Source organism: Canis lupus, chromosome 17 (assembly GCF_011100685.1).
Source record: "Canis lupus familiaris isolate Mischka breed German Shepherd chromosome 17, alternate assembly UU_Cfam_GSD_1.0, whole genome shotgun sequence".
NCBI classification, from domain to species: domain Eukaryota; kingdom Metazoa; phylum Chordata; class Mammalia; order Carnivora; family Canidae; genus Canis; species Canis lupus.
In genome coordinates, this window is record NC_049238.1 from 58,651,631 (window position 1) to 58,670,846 (window position 19,216).

At 37.6% G+C, this 19,216-nt stretch overlaps 1 protein-coding gene across 1 annotated transcript; it reads left to right on the forward strand.

Moving 5' to 3' along the window:
• Positions 1–1,653: 1,653 nt before the first annotated feature.
• OR13L2 (olfactory receptor family 13 subfamily L member 2) lies at positions 1,654–2,613 on the forward strand. The gene has a single exon (XM_038562412.1). The coding sequence runs from the start codon at positions 1,654–1,656 to the stop codon at positions 2,611–2,613; it is 960 nt and encodes a 319-aa protein (XP_038418340.1).
• Positions 2,614–19,216: the final 16,603 nt, after the last annotated feature.

Below are 19,216 nucleotides of genomic sequence, written 5' to 3' on the forward strand. Positions count from 1 at the left end.
AAGGAAAAGAAAAAGAAAATCTATAGATCAGTATCATCCCCAATGAACATAGATGTAAAAATCCCCCCCAAAATATTAGCAAACTGAATCCAGCAATATATGTAAGGATAATATATAAAAATCAACTGAGGTTCATCCCAATGCAAAGGGAAAAAGACTCTCAAGCAGGCTCCTTGCTGAGTGCAGAGGAGTCTGACCCGGCGCTCCATCCCACATCCCTGAGATCATGACATCAGCCAAATCAGGAGTCAGATGCTCAACCACCTGAGCCACCCAGGGGCCCCTGCAATTTCCATTTCTTTTTCAGTCTAGGAGGCAAGAAAGAACAAGCTCTTGGGACAGATAGATGTATGTTGTAATCTTATGTCTGCTGCTTTACTAGATGGAGACAGTGGTTAAATTAGCTGATCTCAGTTCCTTAGTTTCCTCATTGTTTTCTGATATTAATAGAGCCCTTGTGGTTGTTGGAAAAAGTAATATGAGATAATACAAATCATGTGCCAGGCATATAATTAATATGTGCTCAATGCCCTTTACCAGTTTATAAATTTTATGTCTATTCCTACTTTACTGATAGTTTCTATCATGAATGGAAATTGAATTTTGTCAAATGATTTTTCTGCCTTTATGGAGATTATAATGTATTTCCTTATTTAATCTGTTAATGTGGTAAATGACATTGATTGACCTTTTGAATTTTGAACTAGACTTGCAGTAGAATGGACAATTTGATATAAAATTGGTACTCATATTAATATATTTTCAGAAAATATGTGAAGTTTGAGAGTAAATTTTGGATTACTGAAATTTACCTTACTGAGGTAAACTAAAATTACCTAAGTATATATGATTGGTTAAAATTTCTCATATCTTACAAAACCTAAAATACAAATGTTCTTATTGAGAAAAATGAGATCAATTTATATAAAACAAATAAAATTTTATCCTGAAGAAATCAGAGATGTTCACAGATAATTCTGTATGAAAATTTTCATTCTAGAGTTTATAATAGCAAATGGAATAAAAGAAAACTAATATTCAATCAAAAGGGGGATATTAAATTTATTTTGTATGATAGAGTAAAATATATATGTGGGAATCGGTGCTCCTGATATTTTAAGCCTGTAAGTAGAAATCCTATATATCTTTTCATATATAGGAAAAGAAACTGGAATGGAATGCACCTATTGGTGCATTGGCTATGTATGGTTCTATTCTCTACTTCTTTCTGCATTTTCTTAATTTTTCACAGCTAAATTTTATTACTTAATAAAATGTTTTTTAAAAAAAAGAATTTAATACTGTGAAGCATATAATGTTGGGAGGAAGATTTTGCAGAACCAGATAGAGATGAGCTTACTTTAACACAAGGACTATCAGTTTATTGTAGGTTTTGACCAAAGCTCCATTTATTTTCACACACTAAAAGCCACACAAGTATTTGTGGGAGGTCCCTGGACCTGAACTGGCTGGATTTATTTGTTGAGTAAAAAGTTATGGTCTCTCTGAAGACTTTCCTACACACCTCACTCGACAGCCAGACCATTCTATATCCAATATTATTTGATATTATCTTTCAAGTTAACATGCCAGTATGGGGTCCTCTTTGTACATTATCATTATGGCTTTTGTTTTTCTCATTGTTTTGTAGCTATGACACCATTTGAAATGAACAATCAAACAGATGTCACTGAATTCATCTTCTTGGGGTTTTCCAACCACCCCAAACTACAGGGCTTGTTTTTCCTGGTTTTCTTGATCATTTACCTGACAACACTCCTGGGAAACATGCTCATAATAACAGCCACTAAAATCAGCCTTGCTCTTCATACTCCAATGTATTATTTCCTCAGCAACCTGAGTTTCTTGGACGTCTGCTACACATCCACCACCATCCCAGTCATGCTGGTGAACTTCTTCCACAGAAAGAAAACCATCTCATATGAAGGCTGCCTTTCCCAGATTTTCTTCCTCGTGACATGCACTGGCACTGAATGTGTCTTATTGGCTGCTATGGCTTATGACCGCTATGTAGCAATTTGCCACCCCCTTCAATATCCGGTCCTCATGAGTGTGAAGGTCTGTGTTTTTTTGGTGACTGGGTCCTGGCTATGTGGGCTGGTGAATTCTGTGATACACACAGTGCTGGCAGCCACACTCACTCTCTGTGGGCCCAACCAAATCAGCCACTTTCTCTGTGACATCCCATTGCTCCTGGAGCTCTCTTGCTCAGACACCTCTCTCAATGAGTCTGTGCTCCATGTGGCCAGTGCCACCATTGGCCTGAGCCCCTGTCTGTTTACTGGAGTGTCCTATATACTCATAATTTCTGCCATTCTTAGGATTCCCTCTGCTCAGGGCAGGAACAAGGCCTTCTCTACCTGTGCATCCCACCTTACTGTTGTTGTGATCTTTTATGGAATGGCCAATTTCAACTATGATAAACCCAGAGAGGGTTACTCCTTAGACATAGATATTCTGGTCTCTGTGCTCTTCTGTGTTGTGACCCCCATGTTGAACCCCATCATATACAGTCTGAGAAACAAGGAGGTCAAGGGTGCCCTGAGGAAGCTGGCTGGAGGGTATGTGATCCCTGGCAATATTAGTGTCTAGATCAGTGGTCTTCAAACAGATATGAAAAATTTCTAAGATATTTGTAACATACAGAGTTTTAGAGTCTGTATCCAGATGCTCATTTCCTACATACCATTTCCCAAAATTCATCTTTTTCTCCTCTCTTTCCACGAGTACTCTTTTTCTACTTTGCAAAGTCATGATGCATCAGATATTTTGTGTTAGTACTCAGTACCATCTTAATCCTTCTAAGTCCTCTCCACATCCTAAGGCTGAAATCCTGGAAAGATTATTTCTCAGGTTCCCTTGCCAACAGGGTTCCATTTTAAATTCTGCCAATATAAGAGCCATACACAAGAGATTAGGAAGGGAATATAGAAGAAATTGTCTTCTTCTGGATCTGGTAGTAGTGACACACTAGCACTGCAGTGGCAGAAACAGACTTCTAGGGGTCATTAGGTGATGTTTACAATCTCCTGAAACAGCTGTTCCTGAAACATGAGATCACACAAGTATGAAATGACTGTCTCTCTATAGGGAGACTAGAGGCTTCCATGAAGAGGGTAGTATAACCTGCCTTCCCCCTTTTCTGTTTGTCCAGCTTTTCCAACGCTTTTATCACTTATTTCCTGTGTTAAATTCTTCTGGGTTGAAATATCTAGATTAGTTTTTAATTTCCTCCTTGAACACTAGCTGCTACAGCATTTTATATCAGGAGTTATTCTAAGAATGTGACCCTCAAAGTTTAGAAGTCTAGGGGGCACCCAGGTGGCTCAGTTGGTTAAGCATCTGACTCTTGATTTTGGCTCAAGTCATGATCTTGAGGTTGCGGGATCCAGCCCTGCACCAGGCTCTGTACTTGGCATGGAGCCTGCTTTAAGATTGTGTCTGGACGTCCCACTGCCCTCTCTTTAAAAAAAAAAAAAAAGATGTAAGTCTGGATTGTATATCTGATCTGATTGAGTTTAAATATTTTGATGACATCATAGCGAGTGGAAAATGGGAATCTAATCATTCATAGTGTGCAATAACAAAATGGCTGCTTAAAATTATAACAGACACTGTCTGAAATAAAATGTCTATTGGAAATCATACTTTGAAATACCAGTTACTACTATAATACTACAATTGACTTTTATGATGGGAATGAAAGCTACAAAATCATTTACTAACTGCTATTACTGATTGCAATGGGAGGTTTATAGGAAGAAGATGACAGGCTCAGGCATTTAAATTTCTCACTCAAGGTAAGGTCAAACAACCAAAAAATCTTTTATCTCTCAAGCCTGGTGAAGCTTAATTCAAAAAAAGAATCTGATTTTCTGGGTTGCATAGTTACAAAGTAAATCGTAAATCCATAATTTCTCCAGGTCTTTTATGTGGCACTTAGGACATTGACTTGGGAATGAGTGGTACTCTGATCATTAGAATGGGGAAAATATAGTGGATTTAGGTAAATCTTAAAACTTTAAACCCCTAAATCTTTGTTAAATTTCCCTGACATCAGAAGTAGCCCCTCCTTCTCTATGGAGAAAATTAACTTTCCCTTAGTTGAAACTCTATAATGACCTCACCTGAGGCAATTGTCTTACAAGTAATGCCAATTCTCTTTAAGATTATCACCTACCATCTTTCATTATCTCTAGACTAGACTCTTAAGGCCCAATTCCTGAAGACCTCAGGCTGATAGCACAGGGTATAACCCAGGAGATTATAATGCTCACACCAAAATAAAATGTCAACATTTTACCATTTTTTATTGGTAAAAGCCTTGAGGATATGTATGACAATGAATTATTAGGGTGCCATTCCAGAGGACAGAACATATTGCTGGATCATTTTGAATATATTCACATGGGTTCATTTCCTAGAAATTTTTGGTTCAGGGTGTTATCTTGAGCAGCTAGAAGGGGCTCTAATAGGTTCTTTGGTTGGTTAACTGAAACCTACACTCAATGATGGACTACATTCAATAAAATTAAGATGCCAGGATATTCCTGACATAATGTAAATCATGGGATCCAAATCTTCAGGGAAATAAAAATGTTCAATTGATTTATTTTACATCACCCTCTTACCCTAGACCCACAAGTACTCAAGGAGGGAAAAGAATACTTTCCCATTACCGAAAACTTCTGCAAAATGCATTGATAAAGGGAGCACCAACATCCTTATAAAGTTTGTAGGGGCTGTCCTCTGCAGCCTGGGAATGACACTAGGAGATGGCATCATTGAAATGGGCTCCCTTATTTCAGTGGGGATAGTGGGATCCTGAAGTGATAGAAGTCATGTGGTTTCACAGAAATCAGAATATTTTAATCTGTAGAGATCTTTGGCAATGGCTAAATGATTACATTATCTCTAGATACAAAATGAATGAGTATCTTACTAAAATATTATCTGTTCAGTATAATAAGAAAAACCCAAGTCCAGTAACTAAAATCATTAATTGAATCATTATAATGGAAAGCTACCCTCACTCAGTTCTCAGACCTTCTGAACCAACAGATTTAATGAGGTTTGAAGGATCTGTGGAATTTGCGCTGCCATATAAAGCCCTTGATGCCCCAGTAGGAGAATTACAGTATCAATCCCCTAGAATATAGAACAAAGCCATGCTCTCTTCTGAAAATAACTCTTATCCCTTTGAAAAATAGCTGCTGGCTGCTATTGGGTAAAAGAGACTGATCATTAGAATGGGATACAATGTAACAATGTGATCTAAACTATTATCTTAGCTATATGTTCTCTGATCCACCAAGTTACAAATGTGGATGAGATAGCCTCATCATCAAGTGGAAGTGATATATATAATATCAGGTTCCAAATACTCCTGAAGGTCCAAATTAATGACATAAGCAAGTGGTTTAGACTTTCAAACGCCTTACCTTACAGTGGCGCCTCCCTCAACACATGGATTTGGGATACTAATCCTTTATCAGATATGTCATTTGCAAATGTCTTTTCCCATTCCATAGATTGCCTTTTAGTTTTGTTGATTGTTTCCTTAGCTGTGCATAAGCTTTTTATCTTGATGAAGTCTGAATAGTTCATTTTTACTTGTTTTCCCCCTTGCCTCCAGAGACATGTCTTGTAAGAAGTTGCTGTGGTCAAGGTCAAAGAAGTTGTTGCTTGTGTTTTCCTCTAGGATTTTGATGGTTTCCTGTCTCATATTTAGATCTTTCATCCATTTTGAATTTATTTTGTGTATGGTATAAGAAAGTAGTTCACTTTTATTCTGCTTCATATTGCCGTCCAGTTTTCCCAACACCGTTTGTCATAGTACTGAAAGTCCTAGCTTCAGCAATCAGACAGCAGAGAGACATTAAAGTCATCCAAATCAGCAAGGAAGAAGTCAAACTTACACTATTTGCAGATGGCATGATACTCTATGTAAAAAACCTGAAAGACTCCACCCAAAAATTTGCTAGAATTTAGTAAAGTTGCAGGATATAAAATCAACATACATAAATCTGTTGTATTCCTATACCTCGATAATGAAGAAGCAAGAAGAGAAATCAAGAAATCAATCCTATTTACAATTATACGAAGAACCACAAGATACCTAGGAATAAATCTAACCAAAGAGGTAAGAGATCTATACTCTGAAAACTATAGAACACTCATGAAAGAAATTGAAGAGGACGCAATGAAATGGAAAAACATTCCATGCTCATGAATTGGAAGAAAAAATATTGTTAAAATGTCTATACTACCCAAAGCAATATACACATTTAATACAATCCCTACCAAATACTCACTAGCATTTTTCACAGAGCTAGAACAAACAATCCTAAAATTTGTATGGAACCACAAAAGATCCAGAATAGCCAAAGCAATCCTGAGACTCATGTGGACATGTGCTACATTCTAAAAGAACTACTTGAGCTTTCTACCTTCTACAGACAGAAACTTGAGGAATATGTGTAGGACCAGAATCTAAGTGTGTGGGATAATGGTGGAAGGAATATAAAATCAGATCAGTCCAAATTTATTGATATGGTCTCAATAAGCAAAGATTCTGCATTTAATGTTGCAGCTTCAGAAATTAGAAAGGGCTCTGTTTGGCCACTTGCTGAAAACATAAACCTTTAAAGGTGACCTACAGTACATGAGTTAGAAATATAAGACCTACCTTGGTTTAATCCCTTTCTTCACAGAAAGGGATTTGAGGGTTTTTAGAGTTTGAAATGTTAAAGTATGTTTGTCATTTAAAACCAGCTTATCCATCCTAGAAGGGTCCAGAAGATATACCTTTCACCATAACTGTAAGAAATAAATTTGTGAGAGAAGCCTCAGCCTCCTTTAAAAGCTCTGTGATTACTCTTCTTTGTAGGCCAGAATGTACAGGAGGAACTGTGGTTATTGAATTGGGAAACCTAAATGCAATGGGAATAATTGGTTCGATCCCGGGGCACTTTACCACCAAAGACAAAGGGCACATGGTTATCATAATGGAGAGAAGAGACAAAGCAGCAATAAGAATAGTTTGATTTGCACAGGGCTAGTTGATCATGGTGGCCCTAGAAGTGAAATAGATAAGCTACTAAATTGTTACTTGGTCTACATAAGGAGAAAATTTCTAGGTCAGGTGGACATAAGCCTAACTTCATAAAAATCAGAGTCATAGCCCCTCAATCAATTCCCAGACCTGAGGCACTATATAGAATCAGAACCTCTTGAAAAAGGGGAGTCCAGTTCTCCTTGAGGAAAAAGACTGGTAATTTATACTATTAATATTTCTCCCAGTTCCCCCCGCCCCAAAGGAACAATGGCATTTTACTAAAGTAGCTATACATTGGGGAAAAGGAAATAATCAGACCTTTCAGGGCCTCTGGCTCTGAACTGATGTTAATTCCAGGAGACCCAACACATTGCTGTGGTCCATCAGAGTATGGAAATCAGGTGATCATTGTGGTTTTAGCTCAGGTTTGTCTTATAGTGGGTCCCCAAGCCCATCCTGTTGTTATTTACCCAGTTCTGAAATTCACAGTTGGAATAGACATATATAGCAACTGTCAGAATTCTCACACTAGTTCCCTGACCTGTGAAGTGAGGGCTATTATGATGGAAAAGACCAAGTGGAAGCCACTAGAACTGTCTATTTACAGAAAAAAATAGTGAAGTAAAAGCAATACTACATTCCTGAAGGGATAGCAGATTAGAGCTCTTGTCAAGGACTCAATGAAGGAGTGGTGATTCCCACCACTCCCCCCATTTAACTTTCCTACTTGGCTTGTGTAGAAGACAGATGGATCTTGGAGAATGACAATGGATTATCATAAGCTTTACCAGGTGGTGATTCTAATTGCAGCTGTTGTACCAGCTGTGGTTTCCTTGCTTGAACAAATTAACACATCCCCTGATACCTGGTATGCTGCTATTGATCTGGCAATGCTTTTTAAAAAAAAAAATCTATTAATAAAGACCACCAGAAGCAGTTTTCGTTCAGCAGGCAAGGCCAGCAATATGCCTTCACTGTCCTACCTCAGAGGTACATCAACTATCTAGCATTGTACCACAACTTAGTGTACAAGGATCTTGATTGCCTTTGCCTTCCACAAAATATCCTGGTCCATTACATTGATGACATTATGCAGATTGGACCTAATGAGCAAGAAGAAACCACTCAAGACTTATTGGTAAGACATTTGTGTGTCAGAGATAAGGAAATAAATCTAACAGAAGCAGAGGCCTTCCACCTCAGTAAAATTTCTAGGAGTCCAGTGGTGTGAGACATCTCATAAGATGAAGGATAAATTGTTGTGTCTTGCCCCACCTCTAACAACAACAACAACAACAACAACAAAAAGGCACAAAGTCTGGTAGACCTTTCTGGATTTCAGAGGCAACATATTTCTCATTTGGACATGTTACTCTGGCCCATTAAACCAATTGATCTTAAAAGCTTCTACTTTTGAGTGGGGCCCAAAATAAGAGAAAGCTCTACAACATGTCCAGGCTGTCACTGAAAGCTGCTCTGCCACTTGAGCTATGTAATACAGCAGGTCCAATGGCACTTTAAGTGGCAGCGGCAGATAGGGATGCTGCTCTCTGAAGCCTTTGACAGAACATAACATATATGAGAACTATAGCAACCATGCTTAATTTCTTTCTATTTTGCTCCCTATATGAGCATATATAAGTAGGTATTTTCTCCCTTCCTTTTCTTGCTATTTTTTATAAAGAATGTCAGTGGGCAGCTAATTCAATTATTTAGCCTTTAGTTATAGAATATCTAGAATGAATTGTGACTAAATTAGAAACAAAACTTACCTAGAAAAAAATATGACAGGTGAGACTTTGACACTGAAATCTGAAAAGGAGGGTGAGAGTATCCTTGTGTGGGGGACAATCATTTCATGTTACTCTGAGTCATTAAATTATTGCTTAGAAGTTTAAGTTGGAGTTCAAAGGTGTATGTGAATTATTTACCAAAGGGATAAACTATGCCAGATATGTGACTTGGCACTCAGAATCATCCTCATCATTCTATGCTCTCTTCTGAATTACTGGAGCTAAAAATCTGAAGACTGAACTTCTAAGACTCCCTTGCTACTGGAGTTCTGTTTTAGGTTCAGCCAATGAAAACAGATGACAAACCATAAAGCATAGGGAAGGTAAAAACCTTTTCTTCTGACTCTGGCAGTCAAACGAGATTACAGACTAGCACAGGATCTTGCAGTAGTGATATCAACTATAGACAAACATAGGATCAAATGAGCTCCAGCATGGATGGTAGCAGTTTATTACATTTCCTAACCTCTGGGAGATATTGTTTTCCTTCCTCATGTGCTCCTTCAATGTTTCCAAAATTCATTGAAATGAGTTCTCCATATTAAATGGCTTTCTATTTGATATATCTTCTCTTTCTCTGACTGATATAAAAGAACTACTCTCACCCTTTCTCAATCTTACTATGGTGCATAATCCCCAGGGTGTGGTAACCTCTTTTTTTTAAGATTATATTTTTTAAGTAATCTGTATACTCAACATGGAGTTCAAATTTACAACCCCAAGGTCAAAAGCCGTGGCTCTACTGACTAAATCAGCCTGGTACTCCTGTGATAATCTCTTTAGATCCTAAAAAAATGTAATATTAGACTCAGTGGTAACAATAATTTAAAAATTAAATAATTTAATAAAAATTAAATTAACTTTTTAGGAAGTTAATTATTGAGAGAGACATCTTCATGCATGTAGTGTTTTATTCTCATTCAGTCACATAAGAATGGGTCTTGGGCCTGAAACACCTCCTTATCAAGATATAAAGAGCCCATAGAGCCTAAGCTGGGCTTACCACCTTGTGTGTGAATATTTTTCCCTTCTTCAAACTCAGTGTGTGCTCTTTTGTTAAGCTTAAATGAGTATCTTAATGGCCCTCAGACACACTCCCAGCTTTCAGTGTTATGGACTTCATGGGGAGAGAAAGAGGTCCTACCTCAAGCACTGAGAGAGGTACATGCAGGTAAATTGCCCTGTGTCAGTTATGGAGAAAGTTCCACTGACTATGAGGGATTAATGCTTCCTACTGCTATTGATCTCACTCTGTCTCTTCTCCTAGCACATGTTGCTCCTTCCAGTTTTTTTCCAACACTTTAAAAATGTAGTTCTAGGAGGTGATCCAAGATGGCAGCATAGGAAGACCCTGAACTCACTTCTTCCCACAGACACACAGAATCTACACCTAAATATAGATCAATTCCACATGAAGAAGAACTGAATGCTAATTGAACTGTACCTGCACACCAAAGGATGCAGGAACGACACATAGAAGAGTTGGAGGGACAGGGACATGGTAGCTACAGGAACCCTATTCCTATATGATGACCTGCAGTAGGGAGGGATATCACTGAGAAGGCCTCATAGACTCACTCGCCCTGGGGACAGCAAAAACAAAGAAACACACACATACACAACCAGATATCCACCCTCCCCTCCAAAACAACAACAACAACCCAGCAATTTAAAGACTATAAGTGAAGGAAATCCATTTACCAACCTCAGAGCATTCACCAAACTGTGGCAGAACTGCTGGAACTCTATCAGATTGGAGGTTCTGGCAAATGCCATTCTTTACATTCTTTTTCCACCTTGACAGTATAAACGGGAGCAGGATCCAGGCACTCTAGCCAGCATGCTAGAGCTGCCCCAGCAAGATCCAGGCCCCTAGGCTGCATCAGCTGCAGCCATCAAACCAATGTGGCTCCCCACTCATGCCCACCCCAGTTCCAGCCATCACACCTTGGTGGCTCTGGTACAGTCTGGTCCTCTCTAGGACCCCCAGCCCAAGACCACTTCCAGCTCCAGTGATCTCACCAAGGCAGCTCCAATACAGAATGCCCCAAGATACCCTGGCTCACATCCATTTCCACACCACCTCCAGCCATCCTGCTATGGTGGGTGGCCACAGCATAAAATGCCCCAGTACCCCCACAGCCCACCCCCACTCCAGCTCCAGCCCTTCTGCCAGCCAAACAAACCCACAACTAACATTATACTCTGTGATAAAAAAGCTGAAAACCTTTCCTCAAGATCAGGAACAGGACAAGGATGCCCACTCTCACCACTTTTATTCAACATGGTATTGGATGTTCTAGCCACAGCAACTAGGCAAGAAAAATAAATAAACATTCAAATTGGAAATAAACTGGTAAAACTGTCATATATTCAAATAATATGATGCTATATATAGAAAACCCTAAGATTCCACCAAAAAACTATCAGAACTAATAAATAAATTCAGTAAAGTTGCAGGATACAAAATTAAAATACAGAAATTATTTGCATTTCTATACAGAGTAATAAGCTATTGGAAAGAGAAAGTAAGAAAACTATCCCCTTCACAAATATATCAAAGAAAAAAATATCTAGGAGTAAATTTAACCAAGGAGGTTAAATACCTCAGCCTTGAAAACTAAAAGGCATTGATGAAATAAATTGAGGAAGACACAAATAAATGGAAACATATTTCATAATCATGGATTTGAAGAATTAATTTTGTTAAGATGTCCAGATGGCCTAAAGCAATTCTACAGATTCAATGCAATCCCTGTCAAAATACAATGGCACTTTTCATAGAAATAGAACAATAATACTAAAATTTGTATAGAATCACAAAAGATCCCAAATGAAAAAAAAAAGACCCCAAATGGCCAAAACAATTTTGAGAAAGAACAAAGATGGAAGTATCACAATGCCAAATTCCAAACTATCTACAAAGCTATAGTAATCAAAGCAGTATGGTATTGGCACAAAAATAGACACATGGATCAATGGAATAGAAAAAAGAATCCAGGAAAAGCCCATGCACATATGGCCAACTAATCTATGACAAAAAAGGTAAGAATATACAATGAGAAAAAAACAGTCTCTTTAATAAATGGTATTGGGAAAACTGGACAGTTACATGCAAAAAAAGAAGGAAATTGGACCACTATCTTACACGAGATACAAAAATAAATTCAAAATGGATTAAAGACTTGAATGTTAGACCTGTTGCTATCAAACTCCTAGAAAAAAATGTAGGCACAAGCTTTTTTTTTTAATTTTTATTTATTTATGATAGTCACACACAGAGAGAGAGAGAGAGAGGCAGAGACACAGGCAGAGGAGAAGCAGGCTCCATGCACCAGGAGCCTGACGTGGGATTCAATCCCAGGTCTCCAGAATCGCACCCTGGGCTAAAGGCAGGCGCTAAACCACTGCGCCACCCAGGGATCCCCAGGCACAAGCTTTTTGACATTGGTCTTAGCAATAGTTTTTTGGACCAGTCTACTCAGGAAACAGTAATAAAAGCTAAAATAAACAAATGGGATTACATAAAACTAAAAAACTTTTACACAGTGAAAGAAATCATCAACAAAACAAAAGGCAACCTATTAAAAGGGAGAAGATACCTGCAAATAATATATTCAATAAGGAGTTAAAATCCAAAATATATGAAGAACTTATACAACATAACATAAAAAATAGTCTGATTAAATATGGGCAGGGGTGTTTGGGTGGCTCGGTTGATTAAATGTCTGACTCTTGATCTCAGGTCAGATCTTGACCTCAGAGTTATGAGTCCATACCCCACATTGGGCTCCATGCTGCACATACAGCCTGCTTAAAAAAATAGGCAGAGACCTTAAATAGATATTTTTCCAAAAAAGACCAATGACTAATAAGTATGTGAAGAGATGCTAATCATCGGGAAGTGCAGATCAAAACCACAATGACATATCATCTCACACCTGTTAGATTGGTTATTATCAGAAAGACAAAAATAACAAGTGTTGGTAAGGATATAGAGGAAAAGGCACCCTTTTACACTGCTGGTGGGAATGTAGATTGGTGCAGCCACTATAGAAAACAATATAGAAGTTCCTAAAAGAAAAAAAATAGAGCTACCATGCAATATAGCAATTTCATTTCTGGGTATTTATCCAAAGAAAACAAAGATACCAATCTGAAGAGATATATACACTCTTGGGTTAGTTGCATCATTTTTTACAATAGCCAAAGATATGGAAGCAACCTAAATGCCCATCAATAGATGAGTGGAACAAGATATGATATACACACATGCACGCGCATACACACATACACTGGAATATTACCTAGCCATGAAAAGAACAAAATCTTACTGTCTGCAAGAACACGGATAGAATTAGGGGGTATATGTCAAGTGAAACAAGTCATACAGAGAAAACAAATCCCTTATAATTTCATTTATAGGTGGAATATAAAGTACAAAACATAATGAATCAGGAGCATGGACATGGGGCAAAATATAGGAGAGGAGGAAGGATTGCTCGAACAAAACACAACAGAAACAGACTTATAGATACAGAAATGTTTTTTAATTTCCTAATATTTTGTGATTTTCCATTTACTTTTTTTGTTATTGATTTCTAGTTTACTTTCATTGTGATCAGGTATATTTTATGTAATTCCAATAACAACGAGAGAGAGAAACAAATCATAAGAGACTCTTAATGTTAGAGAACATACTGAGGGTTGATGGAAGGAATGGGTCAGAAATGGGCTAAATGAGTGACAGTATTAAGGAGGGCACTTATTATGATGAGCCCTGGGTGTTATATATAAGTGATGAATCACAAAATTCTACTCCTGAAACCAGTATTACGCTATATGTTAACTAACTAGAATTTAAATATAAACTTGAAAAAAATTATTAACACTTATTTTAAGTCCCACTTACATGGTTTATTTTGGCAGAAATCAATGAAATAGAAACCAGACCAATTAAGCCAGGAGTTTGTTCTTTGAAAATATTTTTGTACTCAATGTTTTTTGTGATTTTCTTAGAATTTTTTAGACCCAATAGTAGTACCCTAGGATTTTATGTGCACTCAAAATGAATGTTTTTTCTGCAGTTATTGGGTAAAGTGCTTTATAAATATCAATGTCATGAAGTTGTTCAAATCTTTAAATAAAATTATTAACTTGTCTATTCTCCTTTCATTCTGTTAATTTTGTTTCCAAAGTAGATATTTTTAAATAAAATTTGTTTTGTTGTATTTTTTAATTGAAGTAAAATAAATATGTAACATTATATTAGTTTCAGGTGTACAACATATTAGTTTGGTATTTGGGATGCCTGAATGTCTCAGTAGGTTGAGTGTCAGACTCTTAATTTGGTTCAGATCACCATCTCAGGGTTGTGAGATTGAGCCATGTGTAGGGCTCCATGCTGGGCATGGAGCCTGCTTAAGATTCTCTCTCACCCTCTCTGTCTGCCCCTCCTCACATCTACCCCCTACACATGTTTCTCTCTCTAAAATAATAATAATTATTAATAATAATAATAATTTGAGGGACGCCTGGGTGGCTCAGCAGTTGAGCATCCGCCTTCGGCTCAGGGCGTGATCCTGGAGTCCCAGGATCAAGTCCCACATCGGGCTCCCTGCATAGAGCCTGCTTCTCCCTCTGCCTGTGTCTCTGCCTCTCTCTTTCTGTGTCTCTCATGAATAAATAAATAAAATCTTTAAAATAATAATAATAAATTGATATTTGTATACATTACAAAGTGATCAACACAGCAAGTCTAGTTGTTATTTGTCACCCTACAATTGACCCCTTTCACCTTCTCCACTCATTCCCATAGTTCTGTTAATTTTGCTTCATGAAGTCTGAAGCTGTAATTAGGTGCATAAACATTTTTTAAGATAACCATCACCAAAATCTCATTTTACCAACATTTTAATCATTCCTAAATGATCCCTAATTTCATTTGCAGTCAGTTCCCATTCCCATCTCCAGCCCCAGGCAACTATTAATTCCTTTTCTGTATATATGGATTTGTCTATTCTGGATATTTCACATAAACAAGATCACATAATATGTGGCCTTTTGTATCTGGCTTCTTTCATTTAGCATAATGTTTGTAAGGTTCATATATGCTGTAGCATATGTCAGTAGTTCATTCTTTTAATAGTAAATAATATTCCATTGTAAAGATAGGCCACATTTTATTTATCCATTAAGCATTTGATGGACATTTGGATTGCTTTCACTTGGAGAATAGTGTGAATAATATTGCTATTAACATTCATGTACAAGTTTTTTCTTGGACATATATTTTCATTTTGGGGGGGCACATCTCTAGACATGAAATTTCTGGGTCCTTTTGAAGCATTCCCAGGCTGTTGTCCAAAGCAGTTATATCATGGGGCACCTCAGTGGCTCAGTCAGTTAAGTGTCTGACTTCTGCTCAGTTCATGATCTCAGGGTCCTGGGATGGAACTCCGCATCTGACTCCCTGTTCAGTGGAGAGTCTGCTTGACCCTCTGCCACTCCTCTTGCTTGTACTCTCTCTCAAAAAAATAAATAAAATCTTTTTTTTTAAAAAAAAGGTAATGAAGCAGCTATTGCATTTTACATTCCCACCAGCAATGCAAGAGGTTCAAATTTCTCCCTATCATCATTAACAGTTATCACTCTTTTTGATTATAGCTATTCTAGTGAGTAAAAAGTGGTTTTGTTTTGCATTTCTCTGATGACTAAAGATGTGCAACATCGTTCCTTGTGCTTATTGGTCTTTTGTATATCTTCTTTTGAAGGGTCTACTCAGAAACTTTGCTCATCTTTTAATAAAGTTATTTGACTTTTTATCAATGAGTTGTAAGAGTTCTTTGATACATTCTAAGTACAATTCCTTATTAGATATTTGTTTGCAAATTTTTTTCTCATTGTCTTTCACATTCTTTTTTTTTTAAGATTTTGTTTATTTATTTATGAGAGACACAGAAAGAGGCAGAGACATAGACAGAGGGAGAGGTAGGCTCCCTGCAGAGAGCCCAGTGTGGGACTCCATCCCTGGACCGGAATCACTCTCTGAACCAAAGACAGATGCTCGACCGCTGAGCCACCCAGGAGCCCCTGTCTTTCACATTCTTGATGATACCTTTGAATCACAAAATGTTTTAATTTAATAAGTCCAATGTCTCAATGTATCTATTTGTGTTTTTTTGCATTGACTTTTGATGTCAAATCCATAAAACTAAAAGGGTCATAAAAATTTATTCCTTTGTTTTTTTTTTCTAAGAGTTGTATAGTGTTAGCTCTTACATTTAGGAATATGACCCAAGGGCAGCCCCGGTGGCTCAGCTGTTTGGCACCGCCTTCAGCCCTGGGAGTGATCCTGGAGACCTGGGATAGAGTCCCACATGGGCTCCGCCCAGGGAGCCTGCTTCTCCCTCTGCCTCTCTCTGTCTCTGTGTCTCTCATGAATAAGTAAAAATAAAATCTTTTTTTAAAAAAAAGAATATCGGGATCCCTGGGTGGCGCAGCGGTTTAGCACCTGCCTTTGGCCCAGGGCGCGATCCTGGAGACCTGGGATCGAATCCTATGTCGGGCTCCCGGTGCATGGAGCCTGCTTCTCCCTCTGCCTATGTCTCTGCCTCTCTCTCTCTCTCTCTCTGTGACTATCATAAATAAATAAAAATTAAAAAAAAATAAAACTATAAAAAAACAAAAATAAAAAAAGGAATATGACCCAATTTGAGTTAATTTTTGTGTACCTTACTTACAAATCTTAAAAATGATTTTTTTTTATTTCAAGTTTTTATTTAAAGTGAAGTTAGTTAACATATATGGTAAAGTTGATTTCTGGTGTAGAATTTAGTGATTCTTCATTTACATATAACCCCTACTATTCATCACAATAACTGCCTTTCTTAACACTTATCACCCATTTAGGCCATCCCCTCATCCACCACCTCTCCAGCAACCCTCAGTTTGTTCTCTATAGTTAAGAGTCTGTTTTATGATTTGTCTCCCTCTCTTTTTTTCCTTTCCTCTATGTTCATCTGTTTTGTTCTTTTTTTAAGATTTATTTATTTATTTGAAAGAGAGCGAGCAGGGGAAGGGGCAGAGAGAGAGAATCCTCAAGCAGATTCCCCACCAAGCACAGAGCCCAACATAGGGCTTGATCTCACAACCCATGAGATAATGACCTGGGCTGAAAAGCAAGAGTCAGATGCTCAACCGAATGGGCCAGTCAGGTGCTCCTCATCTCTTTGGTTTCTTAAATTCCACACATGAGTGATATTATATGGAATTTGTCTTTCTCTGACTGACTTATTTCACTTAGCAGAATACACACTACCTCCATCCACATCATTGCAAATGGCAAGATTTCATACTTTTTGATGGTTGAGTAATATTCCATTGCATATACATACCACATCTTCTCTATCCATGGACTATTGTTGATAATGCAGCTATAAACATTGGGGGGCATGTGACCCTTTGAATTTGTATTTTTGTATCCTTTGGGCAAATACCTAGTAGTATAATCGCTCAGTCATAGGGTACTTCTATTTTTAACTTCTTGAGGAACCTCTATACTGTTTTCCAGAGTGGCTGCACTAGTTTCCACTCACCAACAACGCAAGAGGTTTCCCTTTTCTCTGCATCCTTGCCAACATCTATGGTTTCCTGTGTTGTTAACTTTAGCCATTCTGGCAGGTGTGAGCTGGTATCTCATTGTAGTTTTGATCTGTAATTCCCTGATGATGAGTGTTGGTAAGCATCTTTTCATGTGCCTGTTAGCCATCTGTATGTTTTCTTTGGAAAAATGTCTATTTGTCTTCTGACCATTTCTTAACTGGATTATTTGTTTTTTGAGTGTTGAGTTTGATAAGTTCTTTATAGATTTGGGATACTAATCCTTTATCTCATATGTCATTTGCAGATGTCTTCTCCCATTCTGCAGGTTGCCTTTTAGTTTTGTTGTTTCCTTTGCTGTGCATAGCTTTTTATATTGATGAAGTCCTAATAGTTCATTTTTGCTTTCATTTCCCTTGCCTCCAGAGACAGGTCTAGTAAGAAGTTGCTGTGGCCAAGGTCAAAAAGGTTGTTGCTTGTGTTTTCCTCTAGGATTTTGATGGTTTCCTATCTCACATTTAGGTCTTCATTTATTTTGAATTTATTTTGTGTGTGGTGTAAGAAACTGATCCAGTTTCATTCTTCTGCTGTCCAATATTCCCAACACCATTTGTTGAAAAGACTGTCTTTTTTCCATTGGATATTCTTTCTTCTTTGTTGAAGATTAGTTTACCATCTGGTTTTGGGTCCATTTCTGGGTTTTCTATTTAGTTCCATTGATCTATGTGTCTATCTTTGTGACAGTACACTACTGTCTTGATGACTAGAGCTTTATAATATAGCTTAAGGTCTGGAATCATGACGTCTCCAGCTTTGCGTTTCTTTTTCAAAATCGCTTTGGGATTTGGAGTTTTTTGTGGTTTTATACAACTTTTAGGATTGTTTGTTTTAGCTCTGTGAAAAATGCTGGTTGTATTTGATAGTATTGCATTAAATGTATAAATTGCTTTGGGTAGTATAATATTTTAACAATATTTGTTCTTCCAATCCATGAGCGGGGAATGGTTTTCCATTTCTTTGTGTCATTTTCAATTTCTTTCATAAGTTTTCTAGAGCTTTCAGAGTATAGATCTTTTACCTCTTTGGTTAGGTTTTTGTGGGGAAGGAGCAGAGGAGAAGGGAGAGAGAATCTTAAGCAGGATCCATGACCAATGAGGAGCCTGACCCAGGGCTGATCTCACAACCCTGAGATCATGACCTGAACTGAAATCAAGAGTCAAATGCCCAACCAACTGGTTAGGTTTATTGCTAGGTATCTTATGGTTTTTGGTGCAACTGTAAATAGGATTGATTCCTTGATTTTTCTTTCCACTGCTTCATTATTGGTGTATAGAAATGTAACAGATTTCTGTATGTTGATTTAATATCCTGCAACTTTGCTGAACTTGTGTATCAGTTCTAACAATTTTTTTGGTAGAGTCTTTCAGGTTTTCTACATAGAATATCATGCTGTCTGCAAAGAGTGAAAATTTGACTTCTTTCTGGCTGATTGGGATGCCTTTTATTTCTTTTTGTGTCTGATTGCTGAGGCTAGGACTTCCAGTCCACTATGTTAAATAACAGTAGTGAGATTGGACATCTCTGTCTTGTTCCTGACCTTAGGAGAAAAGCTCTTTCTCCCCATTTCGGGTAATACTAGATGTAGGTCTTTCATATATGGCTTTAATGATGTTGAAGTATATTCCCTCCATCCCTACCTTGTTGAGGGTTTTTATTAAAAAATGGATGCTGTATTTTGTCAAAT